This window comes from Harpia harpyja, chromosome 9 (genome assembly GCF_026419915.1).
Source record: "Harpia harpyja isolate bHarHar1 chromosome 9, bHarHar1 primary haplotype, whole genome shotgun sequence".
NCBI classification, from domain to species: Eukaryota; Metazoa; Chordata; class Aves; order Accipitriformes; family Accipitridae; genus Harpia; species Harpia harpyja.
The window spans coordinates 34,408,492-34,430,121 of NC_068948.1; the positions used below are offsets into that span (position 1 = coordinate 34,408,492).

The window sequence follows — 21,630 nt, forward strand, 5'->3', positions numbered from 1 at the left end:
GGTTGCCCTTCTGTGAAATGCATATGCCTTGTTAGTGAAGACACAGACATAATAAATGATGGTGACAATGCAGGGCTGGGTTTCTTCGGCCTTTTCTCAAAGTGCCTGGTTATGCAGAGCACTGTTGCAAAATGAGGAGAGGGTAGGCTGAATCACCGTGCTGCCTTCTGGTATCTCCTCTGCAGTCGCGCCGCATTCATGTCTTGTCCGGGAGGGATGCAGCCGTCCCTTCTGGGTGTTTCTGGCTGAAGTTGACAGTGGTTTGGGTTTTTTTTTCTGTTGTTCTTCTTAAGGACAGAGATAGTTTTCAGTTGTACCGCCATCCTGTACTGGCCAATTGTGTTGCTGTAGGAATGCCCGTGGGACAAGCAGCGGCCTTTGGCTGCAGATAAGCCGTGGGTGGGAAGCTCATGTACTATGGGACCCTATCCTGAATGCACATGGGTGGCTGTTGTTAGATAAGCCCAAAAAGGGCCAACGCAGATAAGAAGAAAGACTAGTCATACGTTGTTATTCAATATAATTGACCAAAGAGGCCCTGTGTGGTCATTTCCTAACTTCCATGATGACATCCACTAGCAAAGAAACCCACAGCATCCCCCAACCTGCATGCCCTTGTTGCTGCTTTACTCTTTGCAGTCGTACTTTCCTGATTCTGAAGTGTATGCACTGCACCTGTTGTGAGCTCCTGAGCAGGGCGTCGATGCTGAAGGCTGCTCACGCTTTCCTGGGGACGGCTCTGTAGTGGTGCCATGTCTTAGCTGCCCTTGTTACAGAATAGGGGGTTGCACGGGACGGGTTTTGACGCTCAAGCCCAATACTTGAGTAGTATCTGTTCTCCAGGCAAGCTTTGAGGATGGAATTCATGGACTTAAATTTCAAGCGGGGAGATTGAAACTAGACATTGCATAGAGCAGCCCGATAATTTCGCAAAGCAGAGCTTTACAGCCCCGTTAGGATTAGGGGTCCCCGCACCCGCGGCCGGGAAGGCTGGAGCAGAGATCCATCTGCTCCGCGAAGAGCTGCGGGAGGGAGGAGGCATCGACGGGACGGCGCTGGGTGATGCCGATGCGCCGCCAGACCGGCCGGGAGGGGGGATACGTCTCACCGACGCCCCCGCCCCCCCCCCGCCCGCGGCGCCCTTCGCCGCTCCGCGGGGCACGGACGGGCCGGCAAGGGCCCGCTCCCAGCGGGGCGTCCTACCCACGTGGCGGGGCCTTGCCGCTGACGGGGCGTTCCTTCCCGGGTCGCCAATCAGAGCGCCGGTTGCCCTTCGCACGGGCCAATCAGCGTCCAGGGAACGCACATTTAAACCCTGTTCCCAGGAGCTGCCACCACCCCCGTGTGACAGGGAGAGGGCGGGGTGCGACTCTGCGCGCCAATCGGGGGCGCGGAAGCGGTTATCGGCACGCGGTTAAGCCAATGGGGTTGCGGAGGGGAGCGCGGCGTCTCCCTACGGAGCGTTTGGTTTCGGCGGGGGAGCTCCTCGGGGACCGTCGGGGCAGCCCGGCCGCGGGGGGCTCCTGGGCGCCGGGCCGCGCCGCCGCGGTCATGGCTAAAGGTGCGCGGGCGCGGTGGCGGGGAGGAGCGGGGCCGGGGGCGCGGCGGGGCCGGGCCGGGGGCGCGGCGGGCTGTCGCGCAGGGCGGGGGCCGGGCGGCGCGGGGCATCTCCGCGGGGCGGAGGCTCCTCCCGGGAGGCGCGGGGCGCCGGGGCCGGCGGGACTCCTCCCCCGCGCGGTGTGCGCAGCTCGCCGGGAAGGGGCTGGGCCGCCGCGGCTCGCCCTGCCGCATCCAGCCCTTTAAACATGGCGCAGGCCGCAGCGGCCGGGCGATGACCGCGGGCGGCCGTGCCGGACATGGCTCAGGCGCCTATCTTCCCCCCTTGTTCCTAGGGAAGAACATGCCCAAGGCCAGGGCGGGCGGCGCGGAGGAGGCGAGCCCCGAGAGCGCCGAGAGGAAGGGCCCCGGCCGCCCCCGGGCCGGCGGGGTAAGCACTGCCCGGGCCTGGGCGGGCGGAGCAGGGGCGGGCGACTCCTGGGGTCTGCTGCGCCCTCCGCTTCCCCCCGCCGTGCGAGCGAGCCGGCGTGCGGGCCGCCCCGGGGAGCGGCGTGGCCGCGGGCGCCTGGCTTCTGGGGCTCCGCGGGTCGTTCAGAAATCGCTTCACTTTAAGTGGAATCGGACTCTTTCCGTGTTCCCCCCGTGCCCTGCCGCAGCCGCCCTGCAAGCGCGGGGCGCTGCCGGGGCTGTCAGCGAGCAGGCAGGCCCCGGGCTCGGCAGTCCCTCCGCGCCATCCTCCCCGTCCTCTAGTTCTGTTAACAGGCGGTTGGCCGGAGGTTGATCGTCGCTTTGCATTTAACCCCCCCCGTGGAAATCATTGTGGCTATTGCATCAAATCCCAAAGCTCCTCAGCAGCCCTTCGTGTGCTCTGCTGTGCTCAGAAAATCTGTGTTCTCGAGGGTCTCAAGCCTGGCACAGACAAAGACGTGGCAGCCGTGTCTCGGTAGCGCCAAGAGCGCAGCAGGCAGGGAACTGGGAATGAGGGGAGGAAGCTACGTTGGAAAAACTGTTGTTCGTTTCCTGTTAATGATGTATTCCAAGCCAGAAGGCTCTGCTGGCAGGTGGACTGCTGCAGTTCGCTGCTTCTGGCTTTCTCCTGAAATGCCCATATTTAAACTCTTCACTAAATCTTGAGAACTTTGCAGTGCAGGGTTTGCTGCTTGCAATTGTTAAAATGGAGTGTTTTCATAGTATTTCATCCTTAAAAGCCCCAGTTTTTTAATAAGTCATAGGCCTTTCAGAAGTATTGGGGGTCAGGGAGCATCTGACTGACTTGCTTTTTCTCAGGCTGTTCTACTGTAATCTTAATCTTTAGTGAAGCTTATTTGTGGACTAAGATTTGAGCCTTTAACTGGTCTTATTTTGTGTGTGAATTATGTACACATTAAGTTTGTTACTTGTAATTATGTTAATTATTAAAATTATCCTATGTATTCTATTGTGTGCTTTGTTTACTTTTTTTAGTGTTTGTGTAACTACATAGTATTTGTTTAGTCAGCTATATTTGAGCTATTTTTTTAACTAATGGGAACCTTTGTGTGCTTTCCTAAAAAAATGGATGCATGTTTTTGTTGTTTTAACTGGCTTGCAAAGTCTGAAAATTGCTTTCAGCTGAGTCAAACTATAGCCAAGAAAAACTTGTTCTGGCCAAGTTGCATCTGCTTGTCCAGACACTGAGATTTCACGGTTGCAATCTGTGTGCGCTACATACACTGCACAGTCAAACTTGGCAGGGTGGCAGGAGGCTGTAAAAGCAAAGGTGACACAACTCCACTAAACTTTGCTAAATTTGATACTGCTTGCCTGAGGCAGTGTACAAACCCTGGTCTCTGTGGTGTTTGACCATGCCAGAGGGTTTTACTGTTTTCCTGGCTGGGCATAAGTGCTTTGTGTAGACTCTTTAATGTTTCTTTTGCCGCTAACAACTTTTACACTTTATTTTGTGAAATAAAATGGATAAAAAGATAGCATTGGTTATCTCCCAGACTTCACTGAGAGGTGTCACTCAAGATAGACTGTGCAAAACTGATTCCTATCCTCTGTGTTGCTCAGTAGAGCATATAATTAACTGCAGTAACATCTGACACCTCATGAGAGTCTTTGGGTAAGCTCATACCTCTCTGGCTATGAGAGGTATGTTCTAGGCTTGGGCGATTTTTGCTGTGTTATTCGTATTTTTTTTGGCTTGCACTCTTAGAGGCCCCCTTCCTCATGAGGAGCTAAGAGTTGGGGTTTTGTTTTTTAGCACCAGAGTTCATACTGTGAAGCAGAAAGTGGGAGCTGGAGTTAGTTATGACTACCCCATCCTGTCACATTTCATATGAAAGTCCTCTTGGACTGAGAGTTTGCATTAGTAAAGATTTCTGAGCGCTTACCACCGTTATGTTTTCACTTAGTAGAAACAGCAACAGCAGCAAGGATGATGCATTAAAGCAGTGTAATTTGCATTAGCATGGTCAGCTGTCAGCCCTGGTCTTTGCAGCATGTTGTGGATATTAACTTGAGGTTCCCGGTATCTCTGTGATGTACTGATGTTTGTGTGGGTCTGTTTTAGGAGAATGTGTTTATTGGTCAATCCAAAATCTACAGCTACCTGAATCCTAACAAAACTCCTGGTGCTCGCCCACCGCTTCAAGAGGAAAACTCTGTCATGTATCACGAGGTGAAATGTCAGGGCAAAACACTAAATGAAACCTACAGGAAAGGAGACGGTAAGATTGATCTTTGGATTGCTTGCCTCATTAAATGTGCTCCCCCTGCCCCTGATTTGAAAACTTTAATACACAGTCAAGAAGGTCAGGCAGCTCCCCTGGCCCAGCTGCTTTCTCAGTCCTCCAACTCTATTGGCAAACTGGGACACTACAGAGATGAGGGTGTCCTTATCCTTTTCAAAACTTAGGTCATAGGTTTACCAGGCAATTTTTCCTCTAATTTTTGTCTGGCTATGTTTGTATTGTCTCTCTGGATATAAAAAGCTAACACTTGTGTTGTTAATATGCCCTAAGCTCCCTGCAATTCTATTATTACTCTGATTTTTCAGGTCAGTGTTTGGCAGTTTATCTAATATTTGGGGGGGGGGGGGGGGGCTGTTTTATTACCTGAAACTGGTTTATTCTGTAATTTGACTACTTCATACAAATTTATATAAAGGCAATTCAAAGTCAAATCAGGTATGAGGTAGAGGTATGGTAGAAAAAGAAACAATTCTTAAATTTTCAGGATGAAATAAAGGCAGTGAGAAGGAGGAGCACAGACTATGGATGCCAAGTGCCAGGCTTCATAGATGCTTCATTGTAGTGACTAGAAATGGGAATGTTCCATAAGTTTATGGAGGGGGGGGGAAGGCTGTCTTGTGTTTAAAGGTGCATTTAATAACCTTGGTAATTTGTCAAAACATTTTGATGCAAACACTTTCAGCAAGCAGGTATTTTAAGTCCCACTCAACACAGGGAGTGTCAGTTTTTCTGGAAACTTAGGGCCTTGAGCTCCTAATTTAGCTCTCCAGTTTTGACAAGAAAGTGAAGATGGCTTTAGGATGTCCCACTGCTGTGGCCTTGCAGCTGTACTTCACTTCTCCAGTGAGATCGAAGCATCTGTCTCAGCAGATAGGACTGTTAAACCTGGTGGTTTGCTTTAAATAAAAACTAGTGAGCTTTAAGCCATGCTCACCTACCTCTAATTCAGTTGGCTGAGAAGGAGGATGTGGTCATATCAAGGTAGGATGCATGCAACTAAGAAAAACTTGGTTGTGTGTGGGGTAGACTTCTTATAAGTGCCAGCCCTTTAGCTCCTGTGGATTTTGTCTGAGTGGTGTTGGCCACTTGGTACCAGTGTCTGCAGCTAATGATCACAGCGGTGCAGGATCCAGAGAGGCTTCCTCTCCCTCCCAGTGCAGGATGTTGATTAGCTTATGGCAACTTGATAATTTAGTATGCACTGAGTAGCAAACTGCGCAGTCGTCTCAAACACTGCGCAGAAGGTGCTGCATGTTCAGGTTTAGAAGACTCTTGAGTTGCAAACCTAACGTGATGAAGTACTTGGGCTCTGTTTTACCTGTTCCTTTTCTCTGCTCACCCCTCCCTCTGTACTGTGTGTACTGTAGCAATAACCAGTCAAAAATTGAGTAACAGCCTATCTGGGTTCTAGCAGAAAGAGATTGTGTGATTCCCTCCCTCTTTCTCCTGTTTGACAGAACTAGAAATATGGACTAGAAACCACTGGAATTCATTTAAAGCACTCTGGTATAGGTGATCCTAAGTTCAGAGCCTTACTTTATTTTCCTGTCACCAGAAAAAAAGAGTGGTGGCAATATAATTGAAGGTGCTATGAAACCAGAAGACCAGAAGGATAAAGAAGGTGGGTGCAATACTTCGGTGCCCTCCTCTGATCAAAACCAAGAAACTGTAGAAACTCAAAAGACGCCCCTGCCTTCAGACTGTGCTGATGAGGCCAATGCAAAGCCAGCTCAGAAAAAGATGGTTAAAGCAAAACGTGGACCAAGAAGAAAGTAAGTGACTTCTGGAATTGTAAAAGCTTTTCTTCTGTGTGTCCTTTTGCACCAGGAGGCTTTGATCTGCATTTGTCCTTCAGGAGCTATAGTCAGACCTGTAATTAATGTTACTCCTGTTTTGTTGCCTTTTTTTTAAGTAAATGGTTGTGTTGGGGGGAGCAAATCTTTGTTTTTTCAAGAATAACATGTTTGAAAAACACAAAATAGCACCTGAAGTTTTTTATCTACCTTGCAGAATACTTTTGTTTTTTTTGAAAGCAAGGTTAGTGTATTTTATATCAAGTGAAATACTTGCTGATCACCTATAGAAAAAGAAGTTAATGAGCCGTTAAGACCTACTTTTCTGTGGACAAATGGGAATGTATCTTGTCAGAAACAGAATATTAGATTAATTACAGTTGGAGGCTTCCTGGCTAAGCTGATACTCTTTCTCATGATATGGGAGTAATGTGACCCAACATTAATGAATTCCTTGCAAAGCAGTTTTCATGACCTAAATTTTAGAGTGCCTTCTGGCAAGGCACATGGGGCTTTGTACTTCTAACGTGACCTTCAGTTGGTTTCCAATGGCATCTCGTGGTTATTGTTAAAGAATTGATACTGAGTAATGAAAATAGCCTGGGGAAGAAAAGGGGATGTGGTTTTTGGCTTGAAGTGAAGAGTACTGATAAGAAATGCTGATTCATATTGATCACCTTTCAAGCTGAAAATAAAAATTTCTTACAGGTACCTCTGTCCTAGAGGCATAACTTCACAAATAGTCTGAAATATGTGTGTTCTCTGTTTTTCTTATCCCTTAGAACGCAAGGAAGAACACCAAATCGAAAAGTGACAGATTATTACCCAGTTAGAAGAAGTTCCAGGAAGAGCAAATCTGAATTGGAGGTAGTGCATCTTGTTAAAATAACATTACTTATAATGTTGCCAGTTAATTGAATGTTTGAGGAAGTGTGTAACTATCTGTAAATGGTTTCCATTGGCCAAATACAAATAGCATTGTGCACTGGCAGTATTAAGGACATTCTTAAAATTCGGAAATGCTGATCCAGTTCTTCTAGGACAGAGTCTAGCTGCTTATATATTTTGGGGGGCAGAAATCTGTCTCTTTAACATTCAGTTTTGCTAGAAATACGGGGTGGTTTGGAAAAATGAGTGTCACGGGCTAATAATTTCCTTTTAGCTATAGAATAAGCTACAAAAACTATCAACAATACTGTGGTTTTGCTCTTGTTTCTTCTGCAGACTGAGGAGAGGAGGAAAATAGATGAGCTAATTACAAGTGGGAAGGAAGAAGGAATGAAGGTAACTGCAATGCCAACCTAAGTAGCCATGTGCTGTTTATATGGTATCTTGCTGTTAGTTCTGCTCCTTTCTGCTTGAACAGATTCAGTCTCAGACTGCTGTAGTTCATTGATAGTACTATGAAAGTGCAGCAGAACTGGAGCACACTGTCTTTCCTTTTGGATGGACAATATTTAGCTCTGAAGAATATATATATGCAGCCTCAGTCATAAATATTGAGGGACCTTTATAGTATTTACTGAAAATGCACTTGCTCCCTTTAGTATCTCATTTCTTGGGGTAGCTTCCAGAAGTGGGGTTAGATACAGCATCTTAATTGTCATATGTTTAAAAGGTACAACCCATATATACTGTCTGTATGGTAACAAATTCTCTTAGCCTATTTACAGCCAGTCACGGTGGGTCTTCATTATGGCACTTGGGAAAATGGGTTGTACTGGTTTTCCTCCCACTGCTAGCAAATACTAGTTACTGGGACCAAGTGCTTACCACTTGGGTTACTCTGATCACCCTTTTTAGAATTTAAAGCAGAAATGGCTCCTGGAAGTGCAGAAGAGCTGTGATTCTTGAAAAGCAGCAGCCTGCAATTAACACTGTCGCATCTACAACAGTGATAGGAGAACTTTCTTGGAGTTGTCCAATTTACAGGGGGAGTATACTTGGGGGTGATAAATGTAATTTCTGTGATCAATCTTTCTGTTGCTTTTTAACCTGTGCATGCTAATGGTGATGGTGCACGTGAAATGGAAGAGCTTTCTGCCTCAGCTAATAGGTAGTTTAAAAGAAAAAATAGATAACTCTGTGTATTGTTTAGTTGAAGTAATTCTTAGTTCTTTGATTAGAAGACTTTGTATCAAAATACCTGGTAACTCATAGGGTGTATCCCAAACTCATCCTATATTTCTTCCACCACGCTGTGGGTTGTGCTTCTACAGCTTTGTTGGCAATACACACAAATACCTTGCTGTAGCATTTTTTTAATGATAAATCTGACCTGTACTCATTTCCTAGTAAACAGCATATTTGCAATCATGTAAATACTTTCTAATTTCCCAGCTGATTTTCTTTTCAACTCAACAGATTGATTACATCGATGGCAAAGGGAGAGGAGTAATCGCTACTAAGCATTTTAATCGAGGAGAATTTGTAGTTGAATATCATGGGGATCTCATAGAGATCACTGATGCTAAAAAGCGAGAAGCTGTGTATGCTCAAGATCCATCCACAGGCTGCTATATGTACTATTTTCAGTACCTCAGCAAAACGTACTGGTAAGCTTCTCTTCCCTTAAGTGTGACAGTTGAGTGATAGAGGCTTTGAATGCTGCTAAGTCTTTTCTTGTTTTCATGCAAAATTTTTTTTTTAACGGGAACCATGAATTAGGAAATCTTTTTGTAGCACTCTTTCATGGTCCAAGAGCTTTCTGTACCTCTGGGCTAAAAGGAACGGTAGGTGACTCGAAGCCATATTCTTTGAAGTACAGCACAAGCTATATGGAGAGTTGTATCTGCTTGGATGAGACTTTGAGCTCTGCCATGGAATTCTGCCTAAATTTATTCTCTTGTAAAATTAACTACTTTTCCTGAGTTGCAAGGATTTTGTTTGAAAAGCAGTATGGACAAACTCTCTGGAAGAGAAATATTTCCTTCAACTGTCTTTGACTGGGTCTCCTTCTTTCTGTAGTACCTGACACCCACCCCACATGCATGCTTTATCACTCTAAAACAGTCTGAAGTTGGCTGTTTTCTGGGGTTTGTGCTAACTTAAAAATCTCCCAGAATTGCTTTAGTTTACCTACATTGCCATATTATGTGTTGTCTGTTTAATCATATGAATATTCTGTAATGCTCTGGTTTTCCTTCATTTTTCAAGCCCTGTATGGATTCCTTGTTCTTTTATCTGATTTGCACTTTGGTTTTTGTCCACAAATATGACTGCATGATATGCAGCAATCCTGCATTCTGTTCTTGTTCTTTCAGTGTTGATGCTACAAAAGAAACTAACCGTCTGGGAAGACTGATTAATCACAGCAAATGTGGCAATTGTCAAACAAAGCTTCATGACATTGATGGTGTGCCTCATCTCATATTGATAGCTTCCAGAGACATTAAAGCAGGTGAAGAACTGTTGTACGACTATGGAGACAGAAGCAAAGCTTCCATTGAAGCTCATCCATGGCTGAAACACTAATACTTCATCTTTGTTTGGGGTTTTGGTTTTGTGGGGGGTTTTTGGGGTTTTGGTTTTTTTTTTGTTTTTTTTTTTTTGGACTGAGTGCTCTACAAGGAGTCAGTGGATTTTTTTTTTTTTTTCTTTCCTGTTCTCACTTCCCTCAGCTTTCTTAGTGGACTGCTTATGGTGTTCTGAGCTCCTGAAAAACTTCCTTTTGCTTTGCAGTATTTAAATACCTATTACAGTTTTCCAGGCAGGCTTGAGTAATTGATCTTAGATTGCCAAAACTTTTATATCATAAAAGGAAACCCTCCCTAAAATTTGAATACTTCTGCATAGTGACCAGTGCCACTTGAGCATGCAGTCAAAGACTTGCACAGAAACTTAATCACTTGGGTTGTTCTTCTGCTTTTGCAATGAAATCTCATGCTCCACTTTGTGGGGTGATGACCTTGGCATTAGCTTTATGACAGCAGATGTACTTCTGTACTCTGACTAGTACATCCAATGGCTTGACTTGCTTGTCAGACTGCTTTTTACAACCCAGTGCTGACAGGCTTCTCTGAGATGGATGCTACTATCGTTCTCAAATAATTTGTGGTAGGGATCCATTTTTTCCAGTGTCGTATCTCATGTTGGCAATGAACTTTAAATGCACTGGTGCTGAGGGAAATGGATGGTCAAACTGGCTGCTTTCTTCAGAGAAATGACTCCAAGCCAAATGAGGATGGATTTTGATAGACTGGGTTGATACTGATTACAAATGTGAAGATAGAACTTCACAGTGAGAATCAATGTTTGACATTTACTTATTTTCTAAAATTTAAGAAGGTACCTTTTTATAGTTGATGGCTGATCCTTGGAGGTGTCTCCCAGAGGATTTTAAAGAAGAAGAAAAAGCTCTCTCCAAAAAATTTTTAATTATCTTCCTATGCTAATTAGCCACATCAGAAGCTATTTATTTACTGTGAATGCTTGAAGTAGAGCATAGCGGTTCCAAAAATAGGAGTCGTCTTCATATGCAGCTTCAAACTGTAATGATGGAGTTCATGCAATGAAGAAAGTAGATTCCTTATTGCCTGGTCCTGTAGGTCTGTCCAGCATGGTCTGGTCCCACCGTCTTAAATGGGAGTTGAGCGCTTAGCGTCTTGCGGATGTTTGTAACGTTACTGTTGGAGAACCAAATCTGTGATATAGGCAGGCAATACAATGCAGGTCCTTTATGTTAAAGATGAATTCTTACCAGTTGGAATTTTTGCCAAGGCAGGCTTGGCATGTGTGTAGATGAAAATGGCTGTGAGCCATCAGCCACGCTTGCTGCTGGAAGATGTCAGCAAGGGATCTGTGGCTCTGTTAATGTCTCTTATTCCTCATGTCTTGAAGGCTGCTGCTGTTCCAGCTAATGCCTTCTAGGACAATCTTACATGCTTGCCTATGTGATAGGTCAAATAGCAACAACATCCTGGTTGTATGCTCCAGCAGCAAGAGAGGTGGCTTAGTGATGTATTTTTTAAATTAAAAACTTGAAGACAATGTCTCTGTAAAATAAAGAATATATTTATTATTGATGAAGTGGCTGCTATAGTACCTGTCTCCATTGCAGATCATTAGCATTTTGAAAGAAAGCTGTGAAAATCATTAGCCATTAAATGCTTTATATTATTTACCACTTAACACAAGGCAAGCTCATCAGAGACAGCCTGTGTATTTTCACCATTTCTGAAGAATTAACTGGAGACCTGTTACCTTACATGTACTGAGTTACAGGTAAGCTTCTTTGGCTGACTTATTTGAGTTGACACTGATTGTTCTCTGGTCTCAGTAACGGAGACTATGGCAGTGTACAGTATCCTGTTTTACTAGAGCACTTCCCTTAAGTCAAAATTGGAATAAAATGCTTCTTTTTGTTTTTTATTTAAACATTTGCTTGTTCTCTATCAGGTCAAATAGCTTAAAACCTCTGTTCTTCAGCATCACTTTTGTAAATGAGAAAGGGGGAAGATCTCTTCCCTATTCTACATAAAAAGAAAATTGTCTTTTCTGAAATGCTTAACTGGTAATCAAGTAGCACTGCATCGGAAGATGGTAATAAAGCTGATGTTGCACTGAGTATGTATCCTTTACTTTTCTAGGAACTTATATATTTATATACACACACACACAGAGATACATATGTCAAAATACTTTTCACAGAAACATGCCATGTGGATTTTTATCTCTGTGCCTTGTTAGAAGATGAAACCTTCTTGTAAGGTGTAAAGCATGTAGCAGGGAAAGATGCCCTTGGGTTGGGAGCTAAACTGCTGTTGTCAGGCTTGTGTGGCTTTGCCAGAGGCAGCGGGGTTGCTCTAACAGGACTGTAGCCTCTTCTGTGTAGCCATAGCCAAGGAATTTGCTCCCCTTTTGAGAGAGAAGCTGTGCAGCTCGCTTGGCACCAGAGTGGATGCAACTGTGATAGTTCTAGAAAACAACTAGCCCAAAAAGGTTGAGGTGATCTCCCGTCCACTTTAACTGGTGAACTCCCACCTTTTTTTTAATCTTTTTTTTTTTTTAATAAAGTACATATTAAGTGGTAAACTGAAAAGAATAATTGCAGCTTTCATTATCGGCTCCTTCAACTAACTGCAAAGAGTGGCCTAGGGCTTTGTTACAGTCTTCACTGCCTCCAGGGCAAGTTGTTACTTTTGCACAGCTTTGTTTAATCTGTGCAGTTTATGACCTGAAGTGGTTTCATTAAGACTTAGTAGAGTGATTAGTGTGTTTTGGGGCATAATTCCCCTCCCCCAGCTTTTAAAGGAGATTGGAAAATACATCCCTGGATAAAGCACAGAAGAGAATGGGGTTCAGAGCACATGTAAACATCTCTTCTCAGCTCAGAGATGTATCCCGGCTGTTGCTGATGCATGACTGGTTTTTGGTTTGGTGGCGTTTCTTTTATTTTTTTCTTTAAATGCAAAGCCTCTGCTAAGGAAATGCAGTAACTTCCTTCCCTGCTGCCATGCTCTAGAAAATACATTGCGGGGACATGGCCAAGGCTTATTAATATTTTGAAGATGGCAAAATTACTTTAGCTGTCCCGTGCCCTGGCTAAACCAACTCGCTTAGGTCAGACATCTTTGATGCTGCCTTGCTAACATACAGTTGCTAACAAATTCTCTCTGAAAGGAGACTGCAGTTCTGCCTTCTGCAAAGCCACATTCGCATTGTACATCTGAGCAGATGTCTGACGTGTCCTATATTTTTCATGCTGCTGGCGTATGAGAGGGAATCAAAAGATTTCAGAGCCTGCTTTCACTTCTAAGGAGAGTAAGATCATAGTTTCATACCTGTCACTGCTCCTTTTAAGTCTCTTCAGACTTTGCCGCTCTGGAAATTCTGCTTTTCTAAATGTGGAACCTAATTACTATCTTTCAAGCTTCTTTTTCTACTCCTCTCTTTGCCCTATATGCTTGCACTAGTGATAAATCTCATTACTTGAGCTAATACACAGCTTGTGACAGCTGGCTGAAAGAACAGAGCTAATGAAAAATACAACTGTCTACCACAGGAGACCTTTAGCTGCCAGAAATGAAATGTTTGGTGCATCTGCTCTAGTTTGAGGATGTCTGCACCTCTGAAAAGATATCAGTCCTTCATGCAGGCAGAGCACGATGCAGCAGCTTTTCCTCCCTTGCTGTGCTCTTCTCCACCATCTTTCATCTCGACCCCAGCCACTCCTGTGTGTACAGGCGTTCTGTTGTCACAGCCCAACTGCATCTTCCTTTGGTGGGGTGGGGTGTGACAGGCTTATGCCTGCTGCTGCCTGTGTACTGCCCATCTAATGCAAAGAAAGCAAACAAAAATGCAGTGCTGAGGTTTTCTTCAAGCAGTTCTGTGTTAGTGTAAGATAATTACTTTCTGCACGAGAGCAGTGGGGACTGCAATCTGAATGGGTTCTTCCTTCCCAGCACTTTTGTATGCATGCACTTGTGAATGGCATGTAGCTCTTAAAAATATCTTCATCTTGCAAAATCATTTGGGCTGAGCATTTTGATAGGTGGATGGGATAAGTAAGTGGCAGTACAGATCATCACAGGCTCTTTTAATAAGAATAAAACCCACCTTTGTATAAACATTTATTCTCTACATGTGGATAATGTCTGGCAGGAATCCAGGAAATACAAAAAGTGTTTGTCTTAAACAGTTTCTAAAAAAGCAAAGTAAAATCTATTCTGAAAGAATATTATACAACACAGTTTTGATGAGATTGCTTATTCTCTACAGTAGGAGTGATGCTTTTTCTTCCACTCATTGAATCCCCTAACGCCTTAGAGGCTCTCATCACTGCCATTTCTGAACAGGAGTGGTTATGTTCTTGAGGGTGCTCATTTTCCATGTTTAAAAGAGAACCTAAAAAAAAAAAACCAACAACAAAAAGGAAACAATAAGTACAACTGGAAAAGAAGGAACATGCAGTGAGATGGCTGTGTCAATGTGTTCTGCTATTTTGGGGAACTCTCAGGATGCAGCCTGAGCTTGTGGGTACTGCGTACAGCTGCTTCATACAATATAAACAAACCTCCAGGGACAGCTGGCATGTTCCCACAGCAAAGTCTTAATGTGCTAGCAGGGGAAGCAAGTATCACACAGTTTTGCTCTGAAATGCTTATTTTTCCTAGAAAAAAAGTGACGCCCTGCTTGCCTGGGTGGAGGTTGCCTTCCTGTGGAGTGCTTTTTCCACAGGAAAGGATTTCTATATCGGGTTTTAATTTTACAGGGAGAGGAGGAGAAAACAATATCCAGCCAATGAGGCCAAAGTTCAGAATTCATCCCTGGATTCACTAAATATGAAGCATGCCATATTCTCCCATTTTCTCCCCAAAAAGATGCAGACAAACTTACAGCCGTTTGATGATTGTCTTCTCTTCGCTGTCCTTGCTAGTGCCAGGGCTGGTGCCACTGGCTTCTTTTTCCAGTTCTTCAGTTTGGTCCTTTCTCTGTGAGATGATCCCACTGGGAAAAGAAGAAGCTTTATTTATTTTTCATGGTTTTGTGCATAGCGTGGCATTGCATATGTTAAACCCTTCACTGGGCAGCCTAGGACGTGGGTGAATGGGTGTCACAGGACAGGATGGCAGCCTGGCCTATTCCTTGTAATGAATTGCTCTTATTTTCCTTAAATACTGCAATGTCATTTTACTTAGGCTATGCTTTAATGAAAACACTAAAAAAGTAACGAGCAGACTTCTCCTGAGAGGAAGAATGGCAAATCATAATAGGAGTGAAAGGGAAGTGTAATTACACGCTGGATTTGTACAAAAGTCCAAAGACAACAGTAGGGTGCAGACACAAATGGTGAATTTCTGCATGGGTGGATCTGTGGTACCTTCAGCGCAGCCACCAAGGCTCACACCACGTGGCTGGGAACAGATGGGAGTTTCCCAGCTTCCCTGCAAGGCAGGTGGCTGTTCCTCTTTCCATCCTATAGAGGAGAAAAGAAAGGCTTTGCCTGAGCTGTAGATTTTGTCATCCTGCTTTGATGCTGCTACACTTTACAAGGTTGTAACCGCCTACTTTAGGCAAAAGCTTCAGTTTTTCCAAAGGATGTTTCCCCTGCTTGAAATCGGGTTAGATTTTTACCAGCTTGCATACTACACTATGTTTTCACAGCATGCCAATTTACTGTCCTGGGCTGACCTCATTTATCTTGAGAGCTGAGCGGATCAAAGCTTGTGACTGCAGTAGCTGAAGGCTGAAAGTAGCTAAGCAACACTTGGCTGGACCTTGGAAATAAAAATACAGGAGAGTATCTAGAAACTGGTGTGACATCAGGCATGGGATAATTCTGAGGCAGATTCTCCTCTTAGCGAAGCAGGACTGTGAGCTGTTTGGTGATACTGCAGATCTCTCATATCTGCACAATAACTTCTACTCAGAAATCATGACTAAAAATGCAATCCCCAAACATCATCAGTCATTTTAAGGCATTCTCTGTGAGGACATCAGTTACCTTGTGCTATATAGAGCTTATTTCCAATATACACGAGATGTTTTAGAACGTACACTCGTATTTATCCTCTTCCCCTGCACAGCTACTCTTTATGGCTGTACAATTATAAGTAGGATTTTATGTGAATGTTTAAAGGGAAGATGGTTTTTAGCTTAAGCTGCAACGCTGTACAAGGCAATAACCACAGAGAATTACTTGAACTGAAAGGCAGCCTTGCCACACCCTCTAGGTGCACAACACTGTGACTTAAATCAGTCAAAAACTGAAAACATTCACGCTGTTAATTTTTAACTTGGCCTGTAAGAAGTTGTGTAACACAGCTGGGAAGTCAAAGCAAGAAGCCATTCCAATGGCTGCACAGCAAAGGCAGGCAGCTGAGCTGGGGAAGCAGTGCCCCACTGTGCTGTGAGAAGTGCTCTTGAGCAGTTTGTAAACAGACTCCTTGGATTTAACTTTAACTTCTTGGGTTAACCTGCCTGTGATAGACAAGGCAAAGGGCGGGCTTACTGTATCTAAGAGGTTGCTGCTGAGATATCTCAACTGGAATCAATGTGCTCAGACATTTTGTGTCTAGAGTAAGTAGTTTCTTGCCCCAAAGAGTTTATAATACAACCTGATGATGAGGGGAAGAAGTTGGAGGAGAGCAGCCTTAGAGGTGAATGAATTTGTAGCACCAAGAGCAAGATCCTTCCTGCATCCCGCCCTTTGGCTCACACTGATTCTCCCAAGCTGGTCCCTTCTAGAAAGACCAAAATCCTTCTCTGAAAGCACTTGTTTTGCACAGCTCAAGTGCAAATCCCACAGCTTATCTTGAATGATGATGAAAGGGCTTGATATTCTGCTTTCTAGATCAATGCCATACCCACTGTGCAAGCAGCTGGAGGAGGAAGGAAATTTTGACTAAAGCTGAGATGGAAACCCCCAAGCTCTTTGGTACGTAGCGTGACTTTAGAAAAGAACAGCATGTGTGCAACTGCTGCAACTGCATGGATGAATTCATGTGCATAAGAACCCAGCTTGTATGTGGAGTGGGAGTAACCATACATAGGCTTACAGTGGTACAGTTATGGGAACAGGCTGCAAACTGCACAGATTAAGACGGAGTTTAGTTTTAAAATTATGTTGTGTAGACACTTCGTAATTCTCCTGTTTTTGTTTGCTCATTTGTAGGCTCTTGGGAGCACAGATGTCTCTTGTACATCTGGACAGTGCCTAGCCCAATCTAGGTGCTCCAACCTGCAATACTCTGACCTGGTAAGTTCCCCAGACAAGAAGTAATTGTTATGAGTTCTTTGCTGACTTTGTGATATACCTCTTATAGCACTGTAGCTCCTCTTGCACCACAAGAAGCTGAGCTTTCAGCTGGTTACGCTCTTGCAATACATCTCGCAGCTCCTGTAGTGTGAACCGGGGGCGATTTGGATCTGTGAGGTCTATTATCATTTTATCTGGTCCAAGGCTGAGCTGTAAAATAAACGGTGGTGGGCATGATCTTGTAACACATTGAAGACAGGGCACTCATTGAGTAAAAATTCTGAATTTTATAAATATGTAGGAATTCTTAGAACTAGTATGACTTCATCATGGTCCTGATTTTTTCCAAGCTGTTAATTATAGTTTTTCATATCATTTTTGTATTCCCTTGGCATCCGCATTTCCCAGCCAAGTATAGGGCCCAACTGTGACAGGCTCTGACCACAGCTAAAAGCAAAGTCTCTGTCCCAAAGAGTTTGCAATCTAGTTTGCCAAGAAGCTGTTTTTATCTGCTTTTCTGATGATGAGAGAGGCTGAGCAATCTGTCTAACATCACACCAAAACTCTGTGGCAGAGAGAGGTGAGAACTGAATTCTCCTTTCCTAATTTAAGACCTTTGTGGTAATGCCTTTTTCGGTCACAGACATGGGTTTCCCTTGCAGAGTAACAAAGCTTTAGCATTTGCATAAATGGCAAGTTGTCTTTATGGGACAGGTGCTGGGTAAGAGCTGTACAATGGCGGATTTGTACTCTGTGACCATCTGCCTGTGTGTGTCGGAACTCCTCTGTGAGCACTGCACCTTGCTGAGCTAAAAGCATGGTTGGTCACTACAGTGAAAGAGGAGCGAGGATCCACAGCACCACGACTTGTAATAACCCTTAAGACCTCCGGTCTGGAAACGGCTTCAAGGCCTTCTACAAAGATGAGAAGCAAACTTTCTGAGACTCGTTCTGCTGTGATAGCAGAGACCGGCCATTGTGGCAAAACTGTCCTCTGACCCAGCTGGCATAAGGGTGGGTTTTGCAACCCGCACGTTGCCAAGTGGACAGGCCATGACCTACGTCGGGGAAGGTGCCTCTGCTGCATGTGCCACCTCACAGCTGACGACCCCACGGCCAAGCTGCCCCGGCCATGCCGTGCTGCACAGTGGGCGCCCACCACGGCCCTGGTGCCCACCACGTCTTGGGTGCCCACCACAGCCCTCGCGCCCACCACAGCCCTCGCACCCACCACAGCCCGGGCACCCACCACGGCCCGGGCGCCCACCACGGCCCGGGCGCCCACCTGCTGGGTGCTCCCTCGGGACCTCTCTCCCCGCAGCTCCTCCACCTCCCGCCGCAGGCTGTCCCGCTCCATCCGCAGCTGCTCCTCGGCGAGGCTGCTCTCGCTCACCAGCGCTTCCAACATCTCCAGCACCCTCACGATCCTGAACTGCAGCCGGGCCAGGGCGGCGGGCACCTGCGGCCCGGCGCTGAGCTGCAGCAGGTCCCGGCCCACCACGGAGGAGATGTCATAGACATCCCCGGCCGTCAGCTGGAAGGGGCTCTTCTCCAGAGCCCGCTCCGGGCCGCCATCCCCCTCCTCCTCGTCCTCGCCCTCCTCCTCCTCGTCCTCGCCCTCCTCCTCCCGGCCCCGCTGCATGCCCGCCACAGCCCGCCGCTAACTTCCTTCCCGGGCCGGGCGGTGCTACCGGCGGGGCCCGCGGGCGGAGCGACCCCCCCCCCGCCCCTGCGGTTTCCATGGAGGAGGCCGCAGGCCGGCGGCGCTTCCCGTCCTGCCCCTTCCCCTGTGGAGACACCACCGTCCCTCCTTCCCTCCGCCACCGCCGCCGGTAAGGGGACCCGGCGCCGCCAGCCGAGCCCTCGCTCTGCCCCGGGCTGGGCACCGGCACCGGACCGGGCCGGGCCGGGCGCGCAGGGAGGTAAACGCATCGGCGGTTCCTCAACGCCGCATTCGCCGGGCGTTGTGGTGAGGCGAGGCGGCTGCCGGGAGCGAGGCCGGGCGGGGGGGTCGGGGGGGTGTTGGCGGCGCCTGACGCGAGCGGGGGTGGGGGGGAAGGTGTTAAGATAAACACGAGCGGGAGCCGGCGTCACTCCTCCGGCCCGCCGGGCCTGGCGAATCGGCCTCTGCCGACGGGAAGAGCCGCCTTCCCGCCGCGCCGGGCGAGGTGAGGTGAGCGGCGCGGCGGGCGGCCTCGGCCGTCAGGCGGGGGTCCCGGCGGGGGTCCCTCGGGAGGGGGGACACGGGGTAGGGCCCGCGGGGGAAGGACGGGGTCGCGGGGCTCCCCTCAGGCAGGGGCGGATCCAGGCTCCCCGCCATGGCTCTGCCCCGGGAGGTGAACTCAAAACAACAGCGGCATTGCTGGTTTATTTCAGTTTGTCACACTTTGGGGGATTTTTGGTTGAAAAATACTGTACAGCAGTGCTGAAAGTGCTTCTGGCACTAGCTGTTCTAATTCCTAAGAGACCTGTGAGTCTGTGCAATGCGTGTTTTTTTCCCCCTAGACGATGAATGACTGGGCCCCCATAGCAAAGGAGTACGACCCCCTCAAAGCTGGCAGCATTGATGGCACGGATGAAGAGCCCCACGACCGTGCCATATGGAGGGCTATGCTGGCACGCTACGTACCCAACAAGGGAGTTACAGGAGATCCTCACCTCACCCTGTTCGTAGCAAGGCTCAATCTTCAGACAACAGAAGAGAAGATAAAAGAGGTCTTTTCCCGATATGGAGACATCAGAAAGATCCGTCTGGTTCGAGACCTGGTCACAGGATTTTCCAAGGGTTATGCGTTTATTGAGTACAAAGAGGAGCGTGCTCTCCTGAAGGCCCACAGAGACGCCAACAGGCTGGTTATTGATCAACATGAGATCTTTGTAGACTTTGAACTGGAAAGAACTCTCAAAGGATGGATTCCTCGGAGGCTTGGAGGTGGGTTTGGAGGCAAAAAAGAATCCGGGCAGCTACGGTTTGGAGGACGGGACAGACCTTTCCGAAAACCCATCAATTTGCCAAACATGAAAAATGATTTCTATGGAGAAGGATCGGCAGAGAAAAGAAACTGGTCTCGTGAGGGAACAAGGGACTGGAGAACAAGGGACCGGGACCATGAAAGGAGCAGAGACAAGCGATGGCCAGAAAGGGAGCGGTCGTGGACTTGGGGTGAAAGTGAGAGGGAGAGGGACTCCAAAGAGGAGAGGAGCAGAGGGAGGGAGAGGAAGGACAGAGACAGGAAGGACAGGGATAGAGACCGGAGCAGGGAAAGAGATACCAAGAAACAAAGAGATGATGACAAGCATCGATAGGCGACAGTGCCTTCTCCTTGGGCTATGTTATCTCCTCTTACATCCACGCTGTTTCAGTTGGAGGTGTTGCCTTCAGCTTGGGGCTGTAAGCAGCATTCCCAGAGCAAGCTGTGGCATTACGGTCTTGTGCCTGCGACTCTCGCCTGCTAGAAGCTCTCGGTACTTTGGTTGCTAATGCAGTTAAGATATGTGTTGAATTGTTCTTCAGAGAAAATAAACTTTTGTATTAATATTTTTGAATGCTGGTGAATGCTGTAAGAATTGCACTATATGTACGGGCATCCCACTGGAATTGAGTGCATACCTTGTTTGACACCCATCTGGCTGCCTGGAGTAGGGTTCAGGAGAGAGCTTTGTATTTAATTATTTATGTGCCAGATGTCCACACTCATTTAGTGAGACAGATGCTCTTTATGAAATAGTCACTTGTTGAAGAAATAGTAATGGAATAGCAACAAACTAAGCTTCTGAAAAGCACGCCCCAAAACAGAAGCTGATGGGAAGTGACTTTATTTTCTTGAAGACACTGGGACAGGTGAGATCTTTAGTAATACCGTGTCCTTAACTAGTTCTGCGAGGTGAGAGAGAAGCATGTAACAACAAATCTATTTTTTTACATCATGGGAGAATGTAATTAATTCCTTTGTATTAGAGGAATGCACACTACAGAGCAGTAAGCAGGTCAGAAAACACCTAATGTTCCTGATCAATCCACGGACAATCACTGGAGGACGGTGTCATGGTTAAATATGGTTGCAGCTGCACCCGCTCTGTCCTCTCCTCCTCTCTGCGAGCAAAGTCCTGCCTGCACAGGGTTTAAATCCCATTCTGGAAACTGGGCTCGCTGCTGGTTGTAGCTGAATTGGGGAAAACAAAGGGCAAAGCATCTCCTTTTTTTCAGAGCCAGGATATGCCTATACAGAGACGCATCTTCTGTTAAGGAGCTTACAGTGCTTTCTAGAAAAGGCTCTGTGGCATTCTTTGTCATCATAAGCTGTTCCTAAATATTTGCTAATGTATTTTAAACTCTATTTTTTTTTTTGTTAGCCTTTGAATTGCCCTATCTTAAACCTTGCCCAGTTTAAGCCTTTATTTCCATGAAGAGTTGTATGAGCCTTTTTCAGGGGAAAGAAGACAGACCTGTATGCTGCATCCCCAAGAAGAGATGGTATTAACTTTCCACAAAAAAAAGGAACAAGACTTGCAGAAAAACTTGTTTTTCAGAAATATTTATTAAACTGTTAAAATGATTTACTGCCCAACCAAAAAAAAAAAAAACCCAACCAAAAAACCTTCAGTCATCCTGCACTTTGCAGACAGGATTATTACACCCCTTACCTGACAACATCCTGGCCCCTTTATAAAAGCAGATTTTACTTGAATATTGAGAAACAATACACGACAGATCTTTAAATCTTTACATACTCCTCCCTATATGCCATCCTTTCTGATGGCATTTGGAGTGTGTAAACTCAGCATTTCAAATATGAGAATGAGGAGTGAAGTGGTTAATGCTAGCAGGTCAGGAGTGACTAATTAG

General features: G+C 46.2%; 3 protein-coding genes across 9 annotated transcripts; 2 read left to right on the forward strand and 1 right to left on the reverse strand.

Annotated features, from left to right (window-relative positions):
• The first annotated feature begins 1,715 nt into the window (after window positions 1–1,715).
• On the forward strand, window positions 1,716–9,612 carry KMT5A (lysine methyltransferase 5A). The gene is made up of 7 exons (XM_052798147.1): window positions 1,716–1,987; window positions 4,112–4,268; window positions 5,848–6,064; window positions 6,868–6,952; window positions 7,310–7,369; window positions 8,450–8,640; window positions 9,349–9,612. Exons 1-7 carry the CDS (start codon window positions 1,832–1,834, stop codon window positions 9,557–9,559), a joined length of 1,077 nt encoding a protein of 358 aa, XP_052654107.1. The 5' UTR covers window positions 1,716–1,831; the 3' UTR covers window positions 9,560–9,612.
• Window positions 9,613–13,601: 3,989 nt separating this feature from the next.
• RILPL2 (Rab interacting lysosomal protein like 2) lies at window positions 13,602–18,441 on the reverse strand. 2 transcript variants are annotated; one of them, XM_052798154.1, is made up of 4 exons: window positions 18,070–18,441; window positions 16,843–16,994; window positions 14,423–14,533; window positions 13,602–13,930 (listed from the first exon to the last, which is right to left on the reverse strand). In XM_052798154.1, exons 1-4 carry the CDS (start codon window positions 18,424–18,426, stop codon window positions 13,906–13,908), a joined length of 645 nt encoding a protein of 214 aa, XP_052654114.1. In that variant the 5' UTR covers window positions 18,427–18,441; the 3' UTR covers window positions 13,602–13,905. The 2 variants fall into 2 exon arrangements, with proteins under 2 accessions (XP_052654114.1, XP_052654115.1); XM_052798155.1 differs by lacking the exon at window positions 13,602–13,930 and adding an exon at window positions 14,907–15,002 and having other exon boundaries at window positions 14,424–14,533.
• Window positions 18,442–18,511: 70 nt separating this feature from the next.
• SNRNP35 (small nuclear ribonucleoprotein U11/U12 subunit 35) lies at window positions 18,512–20,322 on the forward strand. Of its 6 annotated transcripts, none has more exons than XM_052798150.1 (2): window positions 18,512–18,616; window positions 19,290–20,322. In XM_052798150.1, the coding sequence occupies exon 2, from the start codon at window positions 19,293–19,295 to the stop codon at window positions 20,088–20,090; it is 798 nt and encodes a 265-aa protein (XP_052654110.1). In that variant the 5' UTR covers window positions 18,512–18,616; window positions 19,290–19,292; the 3' UTR covers window positions 20,091–20,322. The 6 variants fall into 6 exon arrangements, with proteins under 6 accessions (XP_052654110.1, XP_052654111.1, XP_052654108.1 ...); XM_052798151.1 differs by lacking the exon at window positions 18,512–18,616 and adding an exon at window positions 18,646–18,706; XM_052798148.1 differs by lacking the exon at window positions 18,512–18,616 and adding an exon at window positions 18,648–18,753.
• The last annotated feature ends 1,308 nt before the right edge of the window (window positions 20,323–21,630 follow it).